The 26756-nt window shown below is 31.5% G+C and overlaps 1 protein-coding gene across 1 annotated transcript in view; it reads left to right on the top strand.

Moving 5' to 3' along the window:
• The window catches only part of LOC145323095 (centrosomal protein of 290 kDa-like), a 47499-nt gene extending 21629 nt beyond the window's left edge, over window positions 1-25870 (top strand). The window contains exons 10-19 of the mRNA XM_080165477.1: window positions 4317-4444; window positions 4690-4776; window positions 5382-5684; window positions 5761-5795; window positions 6026-11002; window positions 15430-15678; window positions 16496-16620; window positions 19621-19679; window positions 24526-24565; window positions 25385-25870. Coding sequence (XP_080021603.1) covers window positions 4317-4444; window positions 4690-4776; window positions 5382-5684; window positions 5761-5795; window positions 6026-11002; window positions 15430-15678; window positions 16496-16620; window positions 19621-19679; window positions 24526-24565; window positions 25385-25498 — 6117 coding nt within the window. The 3' untranslated portion in view covers window positions 25499-25870. The remainder of the gene's footprint in view (window positions 1-4316; window positions 4445-4689; window positions 4777-5381; window positions 5685-5760; window positions 5796-6025; window positions 11003-15429; window positions 15679-16495; window positions 16621-19620; window positions 19680-24525; window positions 24566-25384) is intronic.
• Window positions 25871-26756: the final 886 nt, after the last annotated feature.

The raw sequence follows: 26756 nt of genomic DNA on the forward strand, positions 1-26756 counted from the left end.
ACTCTTTACGGCCAAACAATAAAAGAGTTATAGAAAGAAAAAAAAAATTTTAAAAGATGTTGAAATTCGTGAATTCTGATAATTAAAGTGTTTGATAAGTGGTTAGTGAAGGGGGAGGGAAGAAAATAATAGATAAGGAGAGTGGGAAGAGAACGGGAATTACATTACCGACCAACATACTGACACAAACACTTACAGAGTAGCTTCGGTAATTGAAACACAAGCTTTTGATTATGACATAATCTAGTTTCCATTTTTTTGAGGCAAATAGCATTTTGAGAGTAATATTAATCATCCTTAAATAAAAGTAACAGGATGTCTGTCTTTACCGAAGGATCTCCTTTAAATGTAGCTTCTAATAGGTCCTGAGCTGGATCTTTAAATCATTTTAGTGGTGAGCCAGATCGGGGTGAGCCAACTTTCTACCAATGAGAACACAGCATTTTATGAAATGCCGCGAGGTGATTGGCTGAAATTCGGCGCACCCCGATCTGGCTCACCACTTAAATGATTTAAAGATCCTGCTCTGGAAAAATATTTTAAGATAGGGTACTTACTTCACCATCCTACAAGAGAAATCGTCTTTGGAAACAAGAACAACCCTACCAACAAATTTATTTTTACTTTTTCTTTTTAAAACTAAAATTTAAAATGGGCAGGGATCGACCTGCCCCACCCAACCCCAAGCAGCTTTAGAGGCCTATAGGGGCAAAGCCTCTCGTACTTAAATAAGATAAGTACTTAAGTAATATTCTTACACAGATATATTGATAGAAAATATGAAAATTGGAACATTAATTTCCTCTCATATGTAGAATATGTAGACAATTTTACCAATATCTACAAAGTATATTCAACAGTATTCTAGTAAACTGCTTTTTCAGAAAATAAATTGAAATAGTGGTTTGTCTTTTAAAATAAAAATTAAAAGGATAGAGGGCGCAGGGGTTTGTATGTCCATGGTTTGGAAACCCTGTGACAACCTTCAATTGGGTCTTTGAATATCAGACAATAGCGTCGGAAATATTAACAGAGCTAAGTCTCTACAAAAAAGCAGAAAGCAATTTGCTAGCAGACGAAAAAGTTACCCACCGATGAAACCAGGTAGTTGTATGGGTTATACGTATTTATTTATACATTTATTATTTTACATAAGGTTAGGTTAGGTTATATCATTGTCCCCTCTTCCCAAGGAAATAGCCTAAAACCAATACAGGGCCAGTGGGTTTTATCAGCTCAGTATTGAGATCAACATTTCAAACAGAGACGGATATGCAGACGAACTGGCATTGTAATAATACTGTGTTTTTATTAATAACAAAATAGCTCAATTTTTCCTTAAATTCTTATCCATAAGCTTTGATTTAATGGAGGGGCAGACCTATTTTCACAGACATAATACTTATATTATATGATTTATAGATACTCATATTTTACTTTAGGGAGGGAGGGGACATTGGGCTGTTTATTACACTAGTCCCGAAAGTCTTATATAACGTTTTCTTCTGTATTGACTCAACAACCTTGGGAACTTTTATTGTATTTTGATTGGTTGGTTCATTTAGTGGTGTGTCCACATGTTTCAACCATTAATTGTAATCTACAGTCTGGGAAATTTTGTGTATAATCATGGGGTATTTACATGAATTTACATGAAAACTTTGGGGACTTGTGTGATAAACAGCCCAATATCCCCCCCCCCTCATCCCTCTAAGAATAGTGTTAGAAATCTATTTTAGAAATAATAAACTTATTTAATATGACCTACGCCTAAAAGTTGTATTCCATCTTAAAAGTTGGAGAACATCGATTTCCTGTAAAACTTAGCAAAGTTTTACTTTTTCCACCATCCACAAAAGTCCAAGTCAATTTTATTTTTCCAAGGAAAAACTTCGCAAAATCTCTTATTTTGAAAGTTAACATTAGAATTAATTTATACTGGTACCCAAAGTTTTATTAACACGATCTCTTATTCGTTGGCTAAAGAAACCTATGGGTATTTTATATTAAAACTTGATTGGCTAGTCCAAAACTTTTAACCAATATTTGTATTCTATAGAATGATTATTTTTTATTATCATTGGGGATGAATATCAACTTATCGTCCATTGTCTTATCAACTAAGATCCTAAATTCTAACCCCTTTTCTCCTTAAAAAAATATTATTTAGAATTATGATCAGTGGACATCTGAGGTGGATTCTTTAAAAAAAATTTGCCCCACTAATCGCTTAGTGGGGCAAAATTGTTTTCGTGAAAAATCCTCCAAAATCACATCAAGAATCTACAAAAATTCAATAAAATCTTATGTTCATAACCCTTCTGTGATTTTGTTTATTTTTGTAGATTTTTAATGTAATTTTGGTTGATTTATCACGAAAACAATTTTCCCCCACAAAGCGATTAGTGGGGCAAACTTTTTTTTAAGAATCCACCTCTGTTCTTTTACTTACGTTTTCCCAGGGATAAGGGATAGGAAACCTGGCCATAAATTAGGTCTCGGCCTGGTTTTGAAAGGGATCATGCAACTTTTACCATTTGCCTAATTTAATGACCTTACTGGCGGACGGCTCATATTGGCTACCGCTCTAAACCAATAGTGTTCTGTGATTTGGGCTTGTTTTGTATCAACCAATCACCAATTGGCGGAGCCAATTGGTGATTGGTTGATACAAAACATGCCCAAATCACAGATGGCGGAAATTTTAGAAGCAGACAATTATAGAAAAAATAATGATTTCGTCTGCTACGAAAAAATAAATATAAATGGTGTTAGATCACATTAGTTTAATTATTAAATCTGCTTAGAGTTAAACATTAAAAAAGGGCCACATAGAAAAAACAAAAATAACGGGATTATTTTTTTGGAAAGAAGGTAGCTACGAATTTTCATTTGGTAGTTTATAAATTAGATGTTGTATTTTGAATTTTAAAAATTTAATACGGAATTGATACAACACCTTCACCCTAATTTTTGTACAATACAACACAGTACAGATATATCATTACATTATATCCAGTATAGTATCCAAAGAACTTGATAGAATGTTACCCAAGTGCATATTTATTATTTAATTATTTTAAATTTTAATTAGCAATGAAATTTTCAAATAAAATTTTTACTCATTAATAAAAATGCAAATAATACAAACTAAAATCTGTCTGAGGGAAACCCAACGATAGCTTTCTGACAGTTCAAATTACCAAAGTAAAAGATAAAAAATTTTGGGAGAGAAAAAACTTCATTGTAACAAAAGCCATTAATATATAGGTTTATAAAAAGTTATGTTTTTTACTTTAAACTAGCTACCTGAATTTGATTCTATACTTTATCTACACACACACACACAGCTTTTTCATTAGCATTTTATACGAACCACTGCGCTATCCCAAAACTGGTTTATTAGGCTAGAAATAGGCCTAGGCTTGAAATAGGCCTGAAATAATATTTTCCTACGTTTCCCATCCCTTATCCCTGCGTTTTCCATGCGCTCATCCTTCATATTTTGTGCTTCGCTTCTAATGAACGTTTTCATCCTTAAAAGGTTAAGGATAACCCAATGGCGTTTTATAGGATTTAACCAAAGGAAAACTAAAACTAAAGTTTGTTCTTTGCATTTCAATAAGAACTTTATGTACAATGTCAATGTTATACATTACAGAATTTCAACTTTCTTGGAATTTTAAAAAATACTCTGAATTTGATTTTGTTGGTTGTTGTATAACCTTAAAATTTGATTCCTGGTATTATAAGCATAACTTGTTTGTGTTTGTTATCTTATGAATACTATAGCCCCTTTGTTTTTAGCGTGTTTTATAATGCTTAGCTTTACTCAATCAGTCTGTCTGCTTGTATGAAATGCATAATTATATCAGAAAACACTTATTATTATTATTAAATGTGAAATTAATAAACTGAAAGTATTTCCAGTACATATGAAATCATTAATGATTACTAAAAAAATATGTCAGTACATGTAATCAAATATGTAGGTTCTCATTAGGTCAGAATAGTATATCAGAACGAAGGTATTTTCTTACAGCTTATACCAACAACAAAATTAATTCGAAAAAAATCACGAAACCTATACTTGATTTCCTGCTGTCGTTGGGGGCAACACATAAAAAATTTAAGACGACCTTTTTATCTGCCCCCAAATACTATTTTATATTTATTTCGCTTGTTGTCTATTCCTTATTCCTGGTTTTCTCATTATAAAATCACTATTTTCAACCAAATAGTTAATTCAATCTTCGGATACATTTTATTTACAGGACTTTTCTTTTTTGGTTTTCTACAAGAATTTTTTTTCTTAGGTTGACAGTAAAGTAGAGGAGATGAAAGACATCTGTGCTCAGAAAGATGCTGAAATTGCTGAGATTCGAGCCAGGCTAAACAGGGCCATGCTAAACAATTATACAAATAGTTCTACACAAAGTCACAGGTATGATTTTGAGTCAGGCTAAATAGGGCCATGCTAAACAATTATACAACCACATCTCAACAAAGTCACAGTTTGATTTTGAATCAGGCTATACATGCCAATTCTGAAAAATTATATAAAAACAAAGTTTTGAGCCTGGCTAATGTTTTTGTCATAATGACTCTATTTCATAGTAATTTACTTAGCTCCAATTTGAACTTTTCAAAACATTTAGGCCATAAAGTTAATTTTCTTTTCTATTTTAGGGAGAATATATCATTATTGACCAAAGCTTTGTCAGACAGGGAAAGAACAATTGAAGATTTAGAAGTAAAACTATCACAGGCTACGATGTAAGTTTTGTTTATGGACAAAGGCTGAGGTGCTTTCCTAGCGAGCACGGAACCCTTATTTAGAATAAAATTAAAGATAAGGGGGAATTAGTTTTGTACCTAAACCCTGTTGAGGGTTCTAGCCCATTAGGGAATATACTTGCGGGGCTATCCTGTACCCAACATAACCTAACCTTAGGTAAAATATAAAGACACGAAGCATCCCAACCCCCTCTTCTTCTTATTAGTTTATTTCAAAATTAGTGGATGGAGTTTCTGCTTTGCTTAAAGGGATTTTGAGGGAAACCGCCAAAGTTTCATCTCAAGTGGTATTATTTTGCCTTTAACTGTTCATACAATCAAAATCATCTTGATGATAATAATATTTTCTGTTGGGCAAGTTGAAAAAAATTGTCTTTATTAAACATTTCTTCATTGAGGTTAGGTTTTTAAAACTCTTTATTTTGAATTTTTAAAAAGTGATAATTTCTGCCAAATATTACATAATCTTTTTTTTTATTGAATTTATTTCTCTACACTAGAATCATAATAATAACTAATTTTTATTACCAGTTATAATTTTAGATATTCAATATTTTATTTTATTTAAATATATTTTTTTTCAGGGAGCTTGAAAAATCCGCCAAGCTGATTGAAGAATTGAAAATAGGTGAAGAATCCAAGGATGGAAATATCCTGAACAAAAACTTCCTGGAGGCCAAGGCTGACTTGTTTGAGGCCAGAGAAACTGTCAAAGATCTTGAGCATAGAGTAAAAGAAGCTGAGGAAGCAGCTAAAGCCAAGTCTGAGGAGTTAACAAGCATGATTGTGAGACTGAGGAAATATGAAAAGGGAGAGTATGGTCTTCAGGAGGCTGTCACTGAAGTTCAGGCTCTTAAGAAACAGAATGAGATTAAAGGAATACACTTGTTTTGATCATACATACAATATTTAATTGGTGCCTGATATTTACGACATCTTTACCTATTTTAAAATTACAACTAGGAGCCCATATCTACCTTTTCACTTTTGTCTTAATAGTATAAAAGTAGCAAAATTTTACAGGGATAGTTTTTACTGAAAAAAAAATTATTTTTATTTTCCATCATGAATAAAATTAGTCCAAAGTGAGTCAAAATGCTATTAATGTGATCAAGACAGAAAGTTTTGAAATATGTTATAGGATCTTTTAATTTCACATATAAAATTATTATTTTTTTGTTGAAAGGATTCATGATCTTTCAATAAAAACAAGAGTTTCTTTTCCCAGATCGCAAGATTGAGGATCTTACCCAGAAAGTTAATACTTTCCAATATGAATGTAATGTTCTTGAAGAGGAAAATAATGAAATGAGAGAGAGACTAGGAGAAGATAAAAAAGAGCGCAACAAGTTGTTAAGACAGGAGTCAAAAGCCTCAACTCTATCAACACACAGACAATCAGAAAAAGCTCTTTTACAAGTGCTGCAAAAGGAACTAGAGAGGTTGGAGGAAGAAAGAATCCAGCTGAAGACTGAAAATAGAAAGCTGGCCCAACAGTTAGGACAGAGAGCAGCTAAATTAGGTCTTGAAGCTGAAGATCTGCATGCCATTCAGGAGTATACAGAGGCATTAAAGAACAGGAGAGCTGGACTTTCCAGTATTGATGGGTCTGATGCTGTTAGTACACTCAAGCTTCATGAAGGAACAATATTACTGCAGAAAGAGGTTGAAGTTAAACAAAAAGAAATTTGTGATCTTAAAAATGATTTGAATGAGCAAAGGAATAAATACAATGAACTTTTTGATGAGAATGACAAGCTAAGACTTGGTATGCATGAAATATTGGAGTCAGTCAAGGATCAGGATGGTACTAGTGATGTAAAAGTAACATCTCCAATACTAGAAAATTTGATAACCATACTTGATGCCAGACATCTGTATGGAGACTATAAGCCAGTCATGGGTGTCAAGGCTCAGGTTGAAAGGCTGGAAGGAGTCAATTCACAGTTGAGAGAACAGCTAAGATCTGCAAGGATAACAGAAGATAAGGCAGCAAGTCAAATCCAGAGATTGAGATCAAAGATTCAGAATCTTGAAAATGAGTTATCCAACATTAAGCAAGGAGGAAATATGGGAGGGGGCGCCAATAATCAGGCAGAACAAATAATAATACAACAACAACAGATGCCCATTGTCCAGATAACCCCAGAATTAGGTGGAGCAAACATAGATTCAATATCAAAACTGAGCAGTCAGTTGATTTATGTTCTTGATGAACTTGATGTCAAGAACAAGATGCTGAAAGAGTTAAAAACAGAGCTTGACAATGTGCATACTAACTCTGAGTCATGCAAACATCAGATTGGTGTCCTCTATGAAGAATACTTTGAGGCTAAAGCTAATTGGGAAAAGGAAAAGGATGAAATGAATCAGAAACTAAACTATGCAGAGGAAATCAATGATGGTAACAATGCTAAAGTTGTTGAATATGAAAATCTGTTGAAATCTCTGGAAGAAGGTGATGATATGGTCAAAAAGAAAATTGCTGAAACAAGTAGAAAAATTGCCGTGCTGAAATCAAATGAAGCTGTTTTGACAAGAAAGTACAGATCATTAGAAAAACAAGATAGCTTTTTAAGAAGTGAAAATACCAAACTTAGAGATGAACTTATTATGCAAGAAAATAGCTCAATAAAAGTTATTGGAGAGTTAAAAAGAAATGATGAGATTGTAAATTACAAATTGAAAGTATTACAGAACAGTTTAGATGAAAGTGTACCTCTAACTGTCCTGGAGAATGCAAATAAAGAGTTTAATGATATTTCTGCAAAATACAGAGATTTACTGGAGAAACAACAACAAGTTTCAAGTCAATCAAGAACTATTGAAGAAATGGAACTTCACCTCCAATCAAACAAACAAGAAAATGAAACCTTAAAGAAAGAACTGTTAAGTTCAAGAGAAAAGATTCTTTCACTTGAATCATTGATAAATACAATTGGCGCTAATAAATCTGAAAATGGAATAGCAAACCATAATATTGAAATAGAAAGATTGACAAAGCAGATGGCAACACTTGAAATTAAAGAATTGAATGAAAGACAAAAGGCTGACCATCTTGATAGCCAAAACAAGCTTATACAAATGCAAAACAAACAATTAGATGAAAGAAACAAGGAGCTAGAGGACAAGTTTGAGGCTGTTACTAAATCTAATCTTGAGCTTCAAAAGGTAGAAAGAGACCTTAGGGATGAGTTAGTCACCAGTATTCCTCAAAAACTGTTTGATGAAGTGAATGAGAAACTTCAAAAAGACAACAAAGATCTGTTAAATTTAAAAATAGAAAATGAAAAGCTAAAAGAAGTTTCTGAAGTTGCACAGAATCAAGTTAATGATCTTGAAAGTAGGAAATCTGTGTATGCCAATGAATTGGAGAGTTTAAGGCACCAGGTACTAGATCTCCAATCAATAACAGATGAAAAGGCTCTTATTGGAAGATTACATCAACAAATGCTTTCCTGGCAAAATAAGGATCTACTAACACAGCAAAAAGTTCTTTCCTTACAGAAGGATATATCTAAACTTGAAGCAACTCTCCTGAAGAAGGAAAATAAATTACAAACCTGTGAGCAGTATATTGTAAATATTAGGACTCAATATCACTCTAAGCTGAGGTCAATGAGAAAGGTGATTCAAGATTTAAGAAGGCAGTACAGTGGATCCATACCATTAGCTAAACAAGAAAAATTCTCCAAATCATTATTAGAAATAAGCTTTGAAAAACAAAAGTTGAGTAAACTTTTATTTGAAGCAGATAGTAAATTGAAAAGTTTAGAAACTGAAAAGGAAGAAGTTGATCTAAAGCGTACTGGAGTTGATGAAATACTTAAAACACTTAAGCAAAGCAAAGGAACTAAACATATTCTTGAATGGCACAGCAAGTTAGAAAATCTGAGAATGAAAGAACTTCATTCAAGAAGAAAAGCAGATCAAATAGAAAAACAAATGAATCATGTGAAAGAAGAATCACTTGAATATAAGAAGAGAAATGAACATCTGGAGGATGAATTATTAAGGATGGAATCCCTTATGGAGCAGAAACAAATGGAATGGGAAAGGTTTGAGATGGAGAAGGAGAAGGAAGACTTACCTTTCTATACATTCCAAAAGGATGAAAAGAGAAGTTTTGATTCCAGGAAATCTCTTGACATAGATGCTCCTCTTTCAGACCAACTTGATTCTTCTATCAAAATCAATAAGGATCTAAGTCAAGAAATAAATAAACTTAAGTCCAAAATCAGAGAACTTGAAACTTCCAATGAAGAGTTAGAAAAGAAGACAAAAGAATTAGAGAGCCAAAAGCTTGCCAAAGAAAAAATGATCAATGATTTAAGGCTTGAGCTTCCAGCATCAGTTGATAGAGCAATGGCTGTGACATCTGTGATTGGACAACCAGGAGTTCAATCAGCGTGTCTTCCTGACCAACAAAATGCCCAAGCAGCTGCAATAGCACATTCAACTATTGAAAGTCTAAGAGAAAGGCTGAGTCTGAAAGAAGAAACTATTGAGAGTTATGAGAAAATGTTTAAACAATCTCAAATAGAGTACAATGATGTTCTAAAAACAAAGCAGAATGAAATGAATGAGTTACAAGAGAAGTTGAAAAATGTGCAAAACAACCTAAATGAATTGAGATCTTCACAAGCAACATATGAGCTTCCAACTTCAGACACAGTAGATCAATATGTAAAAAGAGCCATGAATTTAGAGTTTGAGCTTAAAGATGTTGAAGCCAATCTCAAAGAAGCTAATCTTAGTGTAATGACTTTGACAAGTGATAACAAGAGACTGCAAGCCCAGCTTGATAATAAAACAGAAGAGAACCTCAGACTTAAGGAGGATCTTGCTAATATTGATCATGCTAAATTGAAAGACATGGAATATGATATTGAGCAAATGGCAGTTCAAATACAAGATCTGCAAGAGGAAAATAGAGCCCTGAAGCATAGAGATACTATATCGAGACAGGATACAATTAATTCAGAATCTAAAAAGGATTTTAGTAATCTTAAGCAGAAAGATGACTCTAGTGCACTAATCTCAACAATTGAAAAACAAAAGGCAGACATTATTGACAAGGATAAAAAACTACGAGCCATGAGCAAAGTTATTGCTGACTTAAAGAATGAAATGATGAGCACAGCTGAACAATCAGATAATACCAGTGACTTGAAAGGACCTGGATATATTCAAAATCTTGTTGATAGAGAGACTAGAGCACTTAAAACTAAAATAGATGAACAGTTACAGTTAATTGAAAAGTTAAAAAGACAAATTAAAACCGCGAAAGAAACAGAAAAGGCGGCCTTGTTAGAGGTTGCCAAGTTAAAAGATGCAAATGAAAAGAAATCATCATTGATAGTGAAGCTAAGAGAAGAGAAGGCAGCTCTTACTAGAGTTGCAGCAAGAAGTCATTCTAGTGAGGAAGAAAATGAGGAAAAGGAAGAACTTAAACTAGAAATCCTCACACTGAAAGAAAAGCTAAAATTTATCAACAAAGCTGAGAAACCTCTTGAGGAAACTTCAAAAGAAGATAAAGTTGTCAAGAATGCAGAAGAGGTCGCAAGATGGGAAGAACGGAAAAAGTGGCAGAAAAAAATGGAAGAAATGAGAAAGAAATTGAAAGAGGCAGATGAGGAGGTATCAAAGATTGCTAAACAGAATGATGTACTCAGAGAAACAGTAACAAGACTGGACAGAGAAAAAATGCAGCTGGACATGAAATGGAAAAATCATCTAAAAATAGGATCAACAAGAAGTGGCACAGTTGATGCAAAAGTTCAGAGCCTTTTGAATGAAAATGCCCAGCTAAGAGTCAGAATTGAAGAACTTGAGCACAAAACTGTTCTTGGACAAGAACCAGGAGCTGAGGTTCTTAAATTAAGAGTCAAATTCTTACAAGACAGAGTGCAACAACAAGAAAATAAGATTTCACTTCTTGAAGTGTTTAAAAAAGGCGGCACTGATGCAATTATGAAAGATATTCATGAACTAAAAAAGAGTGATAAATCCCTACGAGTAAGTAACAGAAAACTTGAGGATGCAAATATGAATCTTAAAGTTAAGATGGAAACTATCACACATAATCTGTTCAATCTTGAAGATGAAAGTAATGAATTGTCAAAAGTTATAATTGCTATTAGTCCTGTAGCACTGGATTCTGAACTGCTGCACAGATTGGGCAATTGTAGTAGACAAATTTCAGGTATACGTTTTACTTTTTCTTATTAATCAAATTTTTTTAGTGAAGCAAAACTAGTTATTGTATACAAGAATGACAACATACAAAAAAAACATTATGACAAACAAACATAAACACATGTAAATTTTAGTACTTAATAACCAAAATATTGATTGATAAGCGTGAACAAAATTGTATTTTAATTTGTTGCAAAATAGTTTAGATACAGAGTACTGTTAAAAAAACATACTTACATTTTTAGGACTCTATTATAGAGAAGCTTCGCTTATAACATTGGACATTGATGTCCTTGAAATCATTATTCCAAAAATCAAATAAATAAAATAAGTATTCTAAATAAAAAATTGTTAAATTTATGATAAGAACTAAGATTTATTGTCTGATGCTTAAGAGCTCGGGAATTGCTGGTCTCAATTGGTTATTCTCTTCTTGGAAGCTATTTAAATATCTTGGAGGGGAGGGGGGTTTATACAATTTTGTAACCATTCCTAAAGATTATGGGTGAAGTAACTATTAAATATAAAATACTTTTTTTTAGCGACTGATAGACATAAAGTCTAACAAACTGTGGGATTTACCTACAAACCAATTGCAGATTATTTATAGAGAGGGGTAGTTTTGATCTTTGACTGTCAGACCCTAGCCCTCCCCTCCCCCCCCCCCCACCAACAAAACAGCTTTAAACCTGCTTAAACAAGTTTGTATTATAGGGAGTGTGAACGTAAAAATTTCTCATCTGATTATCAAATCTTAACATTTACTAAGCACATTTCACTACACTGCACATTGGGGCATATCAGCCAAAAAGGGGATTTAATTATTTAGAGCCCGAATTTCGTGTTTAAAATGTCAAATTAGAATGTTTGAGGTCAGGGAATGCATTTCTTAACTTATCAGAGTAGTATGAAAATTTTTCAGTAGCGCAGCTACTCTATCACTAGCTTTTTGGGCCCTTTAAAGTGTATCTATGTCAATTGTAGTCCGATTTTAGTGTTCAAAGTGTCAAATTAGGGGTTGTTGGGGCCTGGTAATTCATTTCGGTAGAAGGGGAGGGGATGGTGTAAAGGGGATGGGAAATCCTTATTTTAGTCAGCTACAAGTTTGTTCAGTGATAATAAATCCATTATAAATGTAGGCATGATTGACATCAATTTTTATAAACTAATATCTATATTTATAATGAAATTATGATTCTTGTTTACTGATTATCTGTATATTAACCCTTAACGGTTAGGGGGAGGGGGTCGTTTCCCCCCCCCCTCCTCCCCTCCGTTCTTTTCTATCATATTTTCTGTGTGTGAAAGATAGAGGGCTATAAATGAGTGACTTCTTAACTATGGCTATGCCACATAACTGAGAGTTGTAATTTTTTGAATATCTCCAGCCTGGCGGGCACTGCATGCCAGCAAACCTGACAGGTTCATCCAGATAAAAAGCAAAACATTTTTTCTGACTTAAACAAAGCCTTTTATCTTACTAAAATATCATCTAGTAGTAAACCCTTATGTAAAATATAGGTATATAAGTCAATTTTAGGTTCCAGGTATGATCTTGAAGGTCCTGATCCTCCAGGTCTCTAGAAATCTTTTATTGTATATTGTATATACCTACATAATATTGATACATCAAATTATATTACGAAATTGATTACTGTAGATGACAATTAGTAATTAAAATATTTCAACACTCTACTTAATGAACCAAGCAATAAAAAATCAATAAAACTTCCTAAAGTTTTTAGGCCAAAAAATATAAAAATTTTATTTTAAAACTTTGGGGACTAGTGTAATAAACATCCCAATGTCCCCTCCCTTCCTAAATAAAACTGCAGATTTTAAAATGAAGACCAAGTAATTACATAATTTAGAAACAAAGCATTACCAATAGACAGACACATAACACTTGCTAATTCCAATTTCAATTAATTATAAGAACACTACGTTATTTGGATATTAACTTAACCTTTGGGACATTTGGCTGTTTATAACACTAGTCGCCAAAGATTTACAGTTGTGTGTTAAAATGTTTTAAATACAAATTTTTATCTACACAAGAGGTAATTTTGTGTTTTATAATTGGGAATGTTCATCAATTATATTGACCTTTGTCTTATTCCTTTAGATCATTGATAATGGTTATAATCCTTAGAAACAATTATTTAGTTACATTAAAACTTCGAACATAAAGAGGTGTTGATTTAGGCTTAGCCCCTCTCCATCATTTAGTGCAATATCTATCATCTATCCATCTATCTAGTGTGGTAAATTGCAAAATCCATCTATCTATCAATCTATCTATCCATCTATCTATTCATTTATATATTCATCTATCTATCCATCTATTTATCCATCTATCAATCCATCTATCTATCTATCCATCTATCCATCATCCAACTATCTATCTATCTCAACCTCAAAGGAAAACAATAAGGATGATACAATTCATAAGTAACGAAGCACAAAAAATCTACTGTGATAAATTGCGAACATGGACAATTAAAGAGCAAATGCTTAAATTTAATAGTAAATTACATACTGAATAGCTTTTATAGTGTTTCCAATTTATCTAAACACTCTAAAATAATAGACATAATATACGTGGATATTATAACTGGGTAAATTTTGTTGTCAATTTAGGTTGCTAATTTAGTCCTCATTTATTGGTCAGTTCTTACGTCCAGTATGAATGGAGGGGATATCGTTATATTAGCATGCTGGAAAGACCATTTCATTTTAGTGGGAGAAAATATGGTGCAACATGCAAGTAATTATATATCCCTTATTAAGGTTCTAATTTCGGGTTGTTACAATATTGACAGGAAGAATTATCTAATAAATTAGCGCAGCAATATCAAACTTGAAAAAACCCATATATTTTAGAGGTAAAATAAAGCATAAACATAAAATAAAACAACTATGTTATTAAATTTTGACTTTAAAAGCGCCTTTAAAAGCATTTTCTTACAAAGTTTTTGTGCACCCACCTTCAGAAAACAGGCAAAAAACCCCTACGGGGGCGCGGGGGGGTAAATGAAACCAGTACTGGCGATTATAATATGTCTTTTGGTAATCAAATATCGCTTTTTTAGCCGGTGGCACCCGGTGAAAACATGTTTCCTGATACTGTCTATCTAAATGTTGATTTTAAAACAAACAAAAATAAACTAAAATCTTGACTTCAACTAGAATTATGTAGGATTAATATTTTCAATTTGTGCTTTTTTCTTTTATATTCTCAATATACATGTAATGCATGACTCAACAAAAGTTATTTTGTCTAATTACGTTAATTCTAAGAGATTTTATAATGTTTTTAAAATTGTTGGTGAAACACACAAAATATGCCTTTTTCTGTAAGAATTTTTTTGCATTTCTTAACTTCCAGGCATTAGAAAGCTTACTTAAAAAGAGTAATTTTACGATTCCTTTGAAATCTGATGTAATATGGATATAATAATACTCATAGAATGATTAAAACTTGATTTGGGGGTGGTGAATAAAATCCCCTGGTTGCCCGTATGTGCACTGATCAACCAAAAATGTCCTATTCACAAAAATATCCAGAAACAATGCCTTGATTTTATGGTATTTTGAGAGGGAAAAAGGAAAAAACAGGAAAAATCTGAACGTTTTTGTTTCTTATAATGTTTGTAGGGATATTTAACTTGTCATATATAGTTGAAACAATTTACTTACTGTTAAGGATTTATTTTATGCTATAAAATTGCCAATTCGTTTTTTTTATAACGTAGTAATTAGGTAATAAAGACATATTTTAAATTCGTATTATTGACAAAAAAATACCTCACTGTCTACAAAGGGTTGAATCTCATAGGTTATATAAAATAATAATATCCTTTTTTATTGTGTTGAACAATAAATAACCCACTTTGGAGAATTAGCTTACACTTTTATCAGACTGTTTATAAAGAAATATTGCGTCTTTATTATTTACAAATTTGTAATTAAAGGTGGGCGAGAGATGGGCCATTTAAAGTTAATTGGATACTAATAAAAAACCTGTTTCTGGCTTTGTTATTGTATTTGGTTTTCAATAAAAAAATATTGCTTATTTTATCAATTTCTAAGTAACTATACATTGGATTAAAGCAATGATTACGTAAAAAGTCAGCTTAACTGTTAGGAAAAATCTAGAACTATGTGAAAAAGTTTAATTTTAGCTATAATGGGAGAAAAAAGCAATTTAATGCACATTTTATATAATACGGAAAATTTCTTCCTTTCCCCGTACCTTATAAAAATCGTCGGAAAAAGCCGTTTTTTAAGCAAACAAAAGCGCGTTTTGCTCTATCTGTGAGATATTATGAATGAGATAATGTTAAGATTTGATATTAAGATGAGAAAAATTTACGTTCACAGTCCCTTTAAACAGAACACATCCTTTTACTTAATAATAACGTATTTTTTCAGAACTTCTGAAAGCAACCTTAGGCGACAACCCTGTGAAAAAAGCCCGCCCTGATTCTCAACCCAAACCAGTTACCCTGTCAACTGAACAGAAAGTAGTGCGAAGACTCTCTGAGGAGCTTGACAGTCTCAAAGATACTGTTGATAAACTAACTGAGGAGAAGAATGATCTCATTGAACAAGCTGAGGTTAAGGAGAGAAAAATAATTGAGTTGGAGATAAATCTCAAGGATATGAAAAAGAAGCTGAAAGGTAATCTCATCGTATTATAGACAGCTTTCCGCGGATATTAAAATAAAAATTATAGTTAAAAGCTAGTTTTGTTAGTTCCAGGTGGCTGAAAACCCGGTCTAAGAAAACTCGTATTAAAATTATTTTTATTTAATATTCGCAGAACACTAGCTATAATATGACATGATACGTGAATTTTAGAACTAAAATTATTGTTTTATTGTTAAGTTACTTGTTAAGTCTTATTTGGTATTACTTTAAATATACATAATCTATTAGAAATTAAAAAAAAAAATTAAAATGGTTATTTGTCGCATCATATTACAGACATTTCCCGCGAATAGTAAATAAATCAATATTAGTCTTGTTGGCTCCGCGAAGGTCTGAAGGCCAGTTTCAATTTAACAGATATTTTTATTTTATTAATCGTGGTAAAGTGTTTGTAATATGATACTGTTCATGATTTTTTCGTATGGGGTCAGAACCGGTTATTATCCAGCGGATTTGATAGGATTGGAGCCATACTGGAAATTATAGGTAGATGAAATAGATTTAGTTTAAAACTAAAAATTTTAGAAAATTTGATTTTTTGAAAGTAATATTCTTTTCTGTTCAATAATACAATATATTTTACCACTTTTATAAATAGTTGTTGCCTCGCCTCTTGTCTTGGATGTAAGAAAATAGCCTAAAACAGCCTAATACATTTTTTAAAGCTTCACTGAAAAGTACAACCCATTTGAACCAGCATTTTACAATGACTTTAGCTTCAGACTTTAAAAACCTACTACTTTGATTATAGAAAAGTATGGAACTTTTTATAATAGATTTTATTTAGGTTTAACAGCTGACAAAAATGGCGGGAAAACTGGCTCAGGAGAGAGCCACGAGGACGAGGCAGCAAAGATTAGGAAACTTGAAGTGGATTTAAGAAGAAAATCTGACTTACTTGCAGAAGTTAAGGTAGAAAAGTAGTGGAGAGGAAGGGAAATATTCACTTGTAATATATGTACAGCTTGTTAAATACTTTTAAGTTATTTGTCACCAATAACATCTTCACCCAACCCAGAAAAAAAATTTTATCAATGCTTATAAACATATTATTTTGACACACAGAAAACTGTCCCGAATTTGTATTAATTTTGAGGAACAAGACTCCAGTGACGTCATATTTTTCTTTCCCGAAAAAGGGAGGGGGGAAGAAAATCTCTTCAAAAGAGATGGGGAAAACCCCCTTTTCTCCCATCTCTTTTTTCTTCCCCCCTTCCTTTTTTTTCTTTCCCCCTTCCCTTTTTCGGGAAAGAAAAATATGACGTAACTGGAGTCTTGTTCCTCAAAATTAATACAAATTCGGGACAGTTTTCTGTGTGTCTATTATTTTAGTTTTCTTAAAAATCACTCATCAAAGTTACTAACACAGCTTTTATTATGCTTATGTAAAAATAATATTTTAGAGGATTTTTAAAAGAGACACAATTTCTTTTTTGACTACAATTCAAATCACAGTTACAAATTCTGCAATTTGTGAACATTTCCTTGCACATATAATCTCTGAGATTGAAACTTTGTTCAAGAGTATTGGATAATCAAGCAACTTTTTTCATAAACCTTGGCGTTTAAAATGCACCCCCTCCCTCCACCCCTCTACTGAAAAAACTTATATGACGGTGACAGATGACAAGCAGTCCGAGAATGTACACAAAAATAAACAAATTATGCACTGTACAAAATTAAATACTGAATTTACCTGTCATCCTTGTGAATGGTGCTCTTGTCATTTTTAGTTTATTAAATATTTATAAAAATTAGAGTGAAAACAGGCCCCAATTGAATTAGAAAATAATTCATCAAGAAAGTGCAGCTTCAAGTATACTTTTAAGATCAGCTAAATCCCAGAGATCTTAAGGGAAAAGCTAATGAACGATAATTTAATGCTGATGTCTCAATAATTATAAAAAAATACGCCTTCTGTATCTAATAAATGGATGAAAAGCTTTGACAATGCTAGTTTGGTCCAACCAATCAATATTTGAAATGTTTGAATAAATCCTACAAATAAGAAGCCGTGTTTAGGTATCAGTATAATTTAAAGTCAAATATCCCCCTTTTCTCTCTGACAAATTCCTGTTACCTATCCCTCTTTATAACAAGGGTCAAAAATAAAAAATTACAAAAGATTTTTCTTAATTCTCTCTAAATATTTAAGCAAATAATAGTCTTATTCAACAAATAAGTTATAAAACTATATACTCATAGTACCAGTTATAAAAATAAAAAAAGTTCTAATTCAATTTGTAACTTTTGACTTTATTAAGTAAAGGCCTAAATTTTGTATTATGAACGTGAAAAATAATTGATTTGGAAAAAAATTAACATCTTATTTAATCTGTTATAAAGTTAACGTACTGTAATTCCTACTGTCATGAGTATGACTATAACAAGTCTGCAATCTTTAGGGATACGAAGGGATAAGACAAAGAGTGATAAATTGATATATATCCCAAATTATGAAACACAAAAAAAAGTTAAAACATTTGGACACTCAACTTAATTAACTAACCAATCAATACAAAAGTCCCAAAAGTTGTTGAGCTTACGAATAAGAAAACATTATTAAAAAAACTATGGGGACTTATACAATAAATAGCCCAATATCCACTTCTTTCCTGACAATTCTATATTTTTCTTTGCTTTTGCACGAAGCAAATAAATTATAATGAGCATTAATTAATTAATGTTTATCTCGACATTAAGGGGTTAAACTGAAATATATGTCTTCGAAGATGAAAAGATTGAAAAAGAATATAAAAAACAGTCCAAAGATGTCGCTTTTTTTAAAGTTGGAACATTTGACATTTACAATTTTTATTATTTCATTTTTTAAAGCTTTTTTTTACTATAAGTATTTTTAGAGATAATACTTTAATCTGAAAAGTACAAAATTGTTAAAGTTTTTTTTTTTGGTTGAAATAAATTGTTTCAACTTAAAAATAAATATTGTCAGTTTGAAATATAAATTATCTACATTTCCATGGTTTTGATAGTTGGAAAATTTTCTATTTGGCTTATTAGGTATATCCTTGAACAGCCATATGATTATTGAAGGAATGACTGAAACTACCCTCTGAAACCTATAAGATGCTTCCAAATGACGATTAAAGAAGGGCATAAATTTGCTACTTCATAACCTATAGGATGCCTCCCTTAATTGTGGAACTTAATCAAATAAGTAGTTATTGATATCTTATACAAGAAAGAACTGTAGAAGGTTGACAGGATTAGATGTGACCAATCGAAATATATTCCTACTGTATGAGCTGTGTGATTTTCCTTGGATAGTCTCTTTATAACACTAGTGCAAAGTATTATTCCATTGATATCTTATACTACAGACCAAAAGACCCATAAAGAATTAAGTGATGGTTATTTTGAACCTGTTTAGACATAAGCGCTAGGCTAAAAGTTAGAAGAAAAAAATACAATGCCATTATTTAGTATATTCTTTGAAACTTGATCATTAATAAAAATTCCGGGATTTTTTTCTCAAAGTGTCTAGTTGAGCACAGAAAACCCCAACCCCCCTATCTATCTATAAACAAATTGAAATATTGTGTATTTTTTCATATTTTTTTTATTTCTATAGATCTGGTACGGTTATTACAATAGTACAAGTAAGGGCCCCTCTACTTTTTATTTTATCTTAAACTAGCGGCTGCGCCCCTAGCATCTAGGGACAGAAAAATAGCCTAAAACCATCCCAAGACTTAGAATAAGGAAATAAAACAGTCTAAAACCATCACGGGACCTATATGAGGCTTCCCTAAAATGGAGGACTCAATCTGTTCAGTAGTTATCGAAATCTTAAGCTACAGACTTATTCTTTATATATTAGGATATAGGTAGTGGGGGGTTAAGTGCTCAATAGTCACTTTAAAGGAAAGCACCAAAATTTCTTTATTTCAGATCTTACTCCGCGAGGCAGCAGAGAAAGAGAGAGAACAGGAGATTCAACACAAACACCTCAGGATAATAAATTACATTTATAACAAAAGTTAAACTTTAAAATTTTGCATGGATCTTAAGGGATAAGACAATAGTTCATCCCCGATGATCAACAAAATTACCCCTTTTGTAGATTAAAATTATTAGTTGGAAAGTTTGAACATTGCTAAATAGTTTGAACCAATCGAATCAATCAAAACTCATAAAAGAACTAAAAATTATTCAAACTGAAATTTTACTCCCCAAACCATTAATTTTTAATATTTATCTTGCCCTCAAGTAATTTTTCTACGTCCCATCTCCCTTAATTCCTGAGAGTGTAAAAACCAGGGAGGGAGGGGGCATTGGGCTGTTTATTACACTAGTCCCCAAAGTTTTTAATAACGTTTCCTTATTCGTTTGATTTTATCTTTGGGAACTTTTATTAGATTATAATTGGTTGGTTGTACAAACGTTTCAACCACTAATTGTAATATACAGAAGGGGTAATTTTATGCATCATGATGTGGGATGTTCATCAATTTATTTGCCATTGTCTTATCCCTTTAGATCCAGGTAAAAGAAATTGTCAAAAGTTAGGGATTTGAATTTATGATAAATGTTCTATAGTATATCAGACAAATTACTCTTAGAATCATTTTAATCTTTTTTGTCTACTTGGTAAAGATTTTATTTTTGATCAAGATTAAGGCTAGAAAGATTTTGGATAGCACTGCTCGTTAATTTTAGAATGTTAGAATTGTCCAATTGAGAAAAACTTTAAATTATGATTCCTAAAACAATTGGGTATAATTTGAAACTTAGGAACGCTGTAATTTTTACCAAAAGGTCTTTAAGCTAATAATATTGATTTGCTTGTTAGACATTTTTACATTGTTTTCCCATTACCATGATTTTTGAAATGGTGATTTTTAGTAAGATAATGCATTAGGACATAAGCAAAGCATCTCTATAATCAAGTCATAAAACTTCGGTATTAAATATCAAGGGTTTAAACTACTTAGCGACAAATCTATAATTTTTAACTGAGATTTTGAAATAAAATTCGTTTAAAAATTTTTAATGACACCCAATGTTTGTGAATGTTCGTTTGTCCGTCTGAGTAGTTAAGCATCGCTTTTATGAATGTTGTCATCCTTGTTTTTTTGTGCTGCTTATTGTATGTACAATACGCACACAAACGAAAGGAGGAAAATCATAAAACCATACAACCCCCCCTCCCCTGTAAATAATTCCCAATCCCAATTACAAAATTCATCCCTCATTTTTATCTCTCGGAAGTATGCATCCCCCCCCCCTCATCCCTTCTCCCACAATTTTCCTCTTCTTACTCTTTGTACCCTCGCTCAACAATTTGGTGTTGTGTCAGGTTTATAGGGAAAGGTAATGCTGTGAAAAGATAAATATAGAATTAAAGCCAATCCTTTAAAAACGGTTACAAAAAATCATTTAATTTTGAACAAAATAAGCTTTCAAAGTTTTGATTTATTAGTAGGTATAGACTCAAAATCTGCCAACTAAAGAGTTAACTGGTATTTTGTTATTTTTGTACAGACGGACATACACTAGTTATATTTGAGTTGCCCTACTAGTTGGAAAATAGTATGACAGGCAAATTCAGTGCCTGATTTTGTACAGCTTTGAATATTTTCAAAAAGGTTTATATAATGAAGGCACACAACTTTCGTCTTTGTTTTAGGCTTTGCTGTTCACTGTCCAGTTTTTCAATGTTTTGCCATTATTTAAGAATTAACTGGAAGAATATTGATAACTTTGGTCAACTTTCATGAAGCAAACCTGTGGGTTATTTTTAAAAACAGTAATTTAAAAATTCCCAATTAAAGTCAATTAGGCTGTACTGTACACAATCCTACAAACCTTTTAACCCTGGAAATTTTACTACGTGACGTATAGAGCTCTCTGGGGCTCATTCTCAGTTCAAACTGGCTTTAACCGGTACGTTAACACACACACACATCCAACCACTCATACACACACACCCATACACACACACACACTCACACACACACTCACAAAGAAGGGTAGGGCTGGTCCTGGTGTGTCCATAATGTTAGGCCAGCATAATCCCTCATGCCCTAAGTAGATGGTTTGAACCTACCTCTTTTTTTTTGCATAATTAAATTTCACTTATGGGTTAGGCTATGCAGTTTTGATTTTGCTCACATAAATTAAATGGTTAGGTTCTCGCTTAACAATATCTCCCAGCAGGGGTAGATACTAATAAATAGTTTTGAAATTTAATTGAAATCCAATTAAGAGGTTTGGGTCAAAAAGTGGCCTACTTGCGATATAAATAATTCTGCCGGCCCTTTCAATACATATCCCTAGGGGGCAAGGTGTTGCCATACAATAAAATTTTAGATGGCCAATTTTATGTCATTTAAAGGTACACTCTTCAGTTGTTATTTATTGTGAATGTACAAAAAATTATCTGGCATGGGCAGACTAAGAAAGTATGTAGTTTAAAAGTAAAAGTAAAAAATTTAACAACTGAAGTACTGCTTTTAGAAGTTGAATAATATTTTGTTTTAATTTTCTTTTATATATTTCAGTAAATAAACTTTTATGAACATATCAAAAAACTCCAGAAAACTTATATGAACAGAATATGAACTCTACAAAAACAAAACCTGAATCTTTCTGTCCGATATTTACTATTAATCTAAGCAGGAGTTTTTGCCCATAAATGGTAGGTAATATTTATTAAATGGTATTTTAGACATCTGTCTGAATATAAAATCTTAATTTAGATGGGATTTTGAACAAATTGAAACTTGAAACTTAATTAAAATAGTTTTTAACATAAAAAAAGTTTTCAATAAATATTTCTTTCACAAATAAGTGGTAAAATTATCACATTTAAATCAGCTTTGCAAACAAGGAAAGTGAGTGGACAGATTTTAAAATAGTTTTATCACAAAGTAAAGTAAGATAGAATTAGTCCTAGAAAAACATTGTGCAAAGTTTGAATAAGGAATTAGAAAGTACATAAGTTGAAGCCAACACAAAACAACAAAAAGTTTTGAATTATTATGAAAACAATGTATGGAAAAAGAAATTACTCCTAAAACTAACAGAGTTAAATTTTTACAAGAAGGACTGTGCTTTATTTCAAAAATTTCTTTTAAAATGGTAAAAAAGGGCTCCAAAACCAACGGGTATTAAAAAAAGCCATAAATTTTCAATGCATTTTCAGATTTTTTAGAAAAATTGGTTCTTTTTGTCTTTAAAAATAATTGGATAATGTATGATTAACAAAATTTTTCCATTCTTCTTGTTATCATGTAAATTCTGATTTGCTTGCGTAAATATTGGCAGAAGTTTTGAGTGTAAATTAAATTATCTGCTTTTCAAAAACATTTGAAATATTATTAAAACTCAGGCAACGAAAACAGCATTGAAGGAAACCATATCTTTCCTTTCACGCACTCAAAGTGCATTTTATACCAATATGTGTGCAAAAGGTAGAAGAAACTCTTAATGTTTGAATTACCTCATATAAAATATATATAGCATTTGAAAAAAATTATACAATTAAACTCATTCAAGAGCAATTTTATCATAGCAAATTTAGCAGAGTCTAATAATCTACTGCTGGTCTAAAATATAACTAAACAAATGTTATTCAAACTAACATGCATGTTCTAAAGAAATTAAAATGACTTCATGAAAAATCTCCCAATTTAAGAATGAGAGAAATAAAAAAAAAATGTAAGTAAAATAGTTTCCTTTGAAGCACAGAGAACAAATTTTAAGGAGGTATCATCAATAGATCTTGACGGCAACAGGTCAATTTCAATGCATATTTTTTCATAATCAATATCAAGTCACCTTGAAATTAAATTATAAATTTCAATTTTAAGAAAGAAAATGTTTATTTTAGACTTTTGAATATCTGTATAGAACCCCGATTTATTTTATTCCATTTTATTTCAAAACGCAAGGCATATTTATTAGAAATATTTGATTGTTAAAACCATTTTCAAAGCATGTACAGAATCAGTTAAGTGTACTGGGAATGTTAATGGGGCAAAAAATTACAGAGGAAAAGGGGGAAAGGGGAACTCCATGGTCTTTTTTCGTCGAGGGTGTTGATGATTATCCTTCATGTACAGAATATTTTTTAAATCTTTAAGCTGGTTAGTTTTAGAATCATTCTTCTTGAATGTTAAGAATTTGAGAACATTAATTTAATTCAGGTAATTAAAGGTTAATTTTAATTAGATTACATAAAAGATACCAAAAACTGTAATAGAAATGGCAGATTTTTAAAGAATTAGGATAGGTTTTAAGACTATTGGAAGTAAGTGTCCTTGTTATAGCATTGTAAAATATTTCTGTTGGCTGAATTATTAAATGGAACATTTCATATTCATATTTTCTTTTCAATATATTTCTATACACACATTTAAGCAGGGATAACATGGGATAAGACAATGGACGATACATTTATATTTGTACCCCACTTATTGTACACAAAATTACCCGTTTTGTAGATTGAAATTTTTGACATAACTAGTTTGGATCAAACCAATTAAAATTCATTGAAAGTACCCAAAGTTTTGGAGCAAAGGAATAAAATACAACTTTGGGTACCAGTGCAATTTACAGTCCAATGTTCTTTCCCTCCGTGAATTAAGTTGTTTTTTTTCTCTCTCATTATTATCCCTAACTGTTAAAAGAATCAGCATAAAAAGTTTCAAAACGATAGGGCAACTATATATGCTGAAAAAGATAATAAGATCTATCTTTATCTGAATGGCCCTAAGTATTGAAAATCATTGATACAACAATGTTTCAACAATTTAAGAGTAGCTTGGTAAATGTAATAATTTTTATCAACTGCAGAGATCAATTGAAGAGTGTACTTAGTGTCGAACCCAAGGTAAGCAAATACAAATTAACAAGAATTACAACATCCATAAGAATCGAACCTCATAAATCTCATTTTAAGAATATCCAAACGGGAAGGGGAAAAGTGAGCATAATAGAGAGACTGACAGATAATATAAGTTGTAGAGTATTTACTTGCTTAGTGGTCATTTGAATCTTCACCAATTTGCTGAGAATATCACGCTATATGATATTTATTTAAAGCATTATTTACTTTAATAACAACGTGGGAACACAGTAATAGTGTCTGACTGATTATGACGTAACAAAAAAAATTAGCCAATGAGAGGCTACTATAAATTTTACCATTGGTCAATAACGGCCTCTCATTGGCTAATTTTTTTTTGTTACGTCACTATTACTGTGTTCACAACGTGGTATTTTTAGTAGGAAAGCTGCTATATAATGTACTTTTCATGCCTATTCGTTAGAAACACTATTTGTGAAATGTGATTTTCTCGGCTTTTATTTAAGAAAGACGGATGAAATTTTTAATGAAAATTATCTGGATCGTGATTTTTATGTTTTATCGCATATTCTGTCTCTATCTTTTTATTTTTATGAAAAAGAAACATCTGCTATATAACCAACTTTGTCCAATTATCCATCCGTGATTTTGTTTGTGCTATGGTACTGTGTCGAATTTCTATTGGGTCTTTGAATATCAGCCTAGAGCATCGGAAATATTAATATAGGCAAGTCATTACAAAAGATGAGAGGGCAATTTGCTTGCAGACAAAAAAAGTCCCTTCCACTAGAATTAGGTATTAGTCTGGTTTATACATCTAATCTTATACATTTATATTTTCAGACCCCGAGTGAAGAACTTGTAAAAGAATTGAGACAAACTCGCCTCACATTGGAAAGAGTTCAAAATGAAAACAGAGAATTGCTACATAAATTATCTTTATTAGAAGAAAAATAAACAAAATTCTTATAAAATTGTAAAGTATGCGCACATGAGTTATTTAACACCTTTTAATTACAATTTTTTAATGATAAATTTACACAAAATTAAGTTTAATTTACTGTAACATGTGTAGTAAAAAGTTTAGAAAAATGAAAAAAAACGTATTATTATTTTTATAAATGTATAAGTAGCCTATTGATAGTGATTTAGCTGTAGACAGGCTCTACCAAAATCGTTTTTTCTTAAATATTTTTTTTCATTTACCGATAGTATTTTTTTACTTCTAAATACTGGTTTTCAAATACTTTCATTGGTCTTAAAAAACTAAATCAATTAAATAGTATTTTTATACATCTTGACCTCATAAAAGCATTTGATACCTTAAAATTATTTTGATCAATCTATTTTTGTCTTAACTTTCATAACAACAATAGAATATGTTATAGTTATTTTTAAAGTTGTTGTATTGATTTGCTGTAAAATTTTTAATATCTTTTTATTTTTTGAAATTTTTCGCCTTCCTTATTATTTACCATTTTAATAGATACAAATTTATAATAGGGAAAAAGTTTTAACTTACTGATTTTTTTTGTATGGATCGCTGAATTTGTAATATTGAAATATGTTACTTAGGCATAATTGTAACATGTCCATCTGTTGTCAAGGAGGTGGTGCATTTAATCTCACCAAAACTTCAAGAATGTACTTATAGCTGCTAAGTCAGATGCATGGCATTAATAATACGAGTATGAGAAATTATCTTGCCCATAAATAAGTAAAGGACCTCTGATATGATGGTCGTACAATCAAATTGTTGGTTATCGGTTGGTAAATAAGGAACTTTCTTTATCCTTAATCTTCCTTGATCTTTATCTTTGTGTGTGTGTGTGTGTGTATGTGAGTGTATGTGGGTAAAAAGAAATGATGATTTATATTGTGTGTTAGTACAAGCTTCTGCAATTTTCTCAACCCATTCTATAAAAAAACGACAATACTTAATATCAAGATTTGTACAACAAGGACGTCGAAGATTTTTTTTTTTTTTTTGGGGTGGGGGGGTATAAAATCTGATTACAGTTAGGGAAATTTTTACTGATTTACCTTCGGGAGGAGTAATTAACCACAGTTTTTTTTGTGGTTGGGGGGGGGGGGGGAAGGCGTATAACCACCATTCATTTTGTAGAATGTCAAAAATTTCCCTTTGGTGGTCGAAAATTTAAGGTTGACTAAAACACTCTCAAAGGTCATAGGCGGTGTTTGGTAAAAACATCTT

This window comes from Acartia tonsa, chromosome 6 (genome assembly GCF_053477335.1).
Source record: "Acartia tonsa isolate MP-2025a chromosome 6, ASM5347733v1, whole genome shotgun sequence".
Taxonomy (NCBI): Eukaryota; Metazoa; Arthropoda; class Copepoda; order Calanoida; family Acartiidae; genus Acartia; species Acartia tonsa.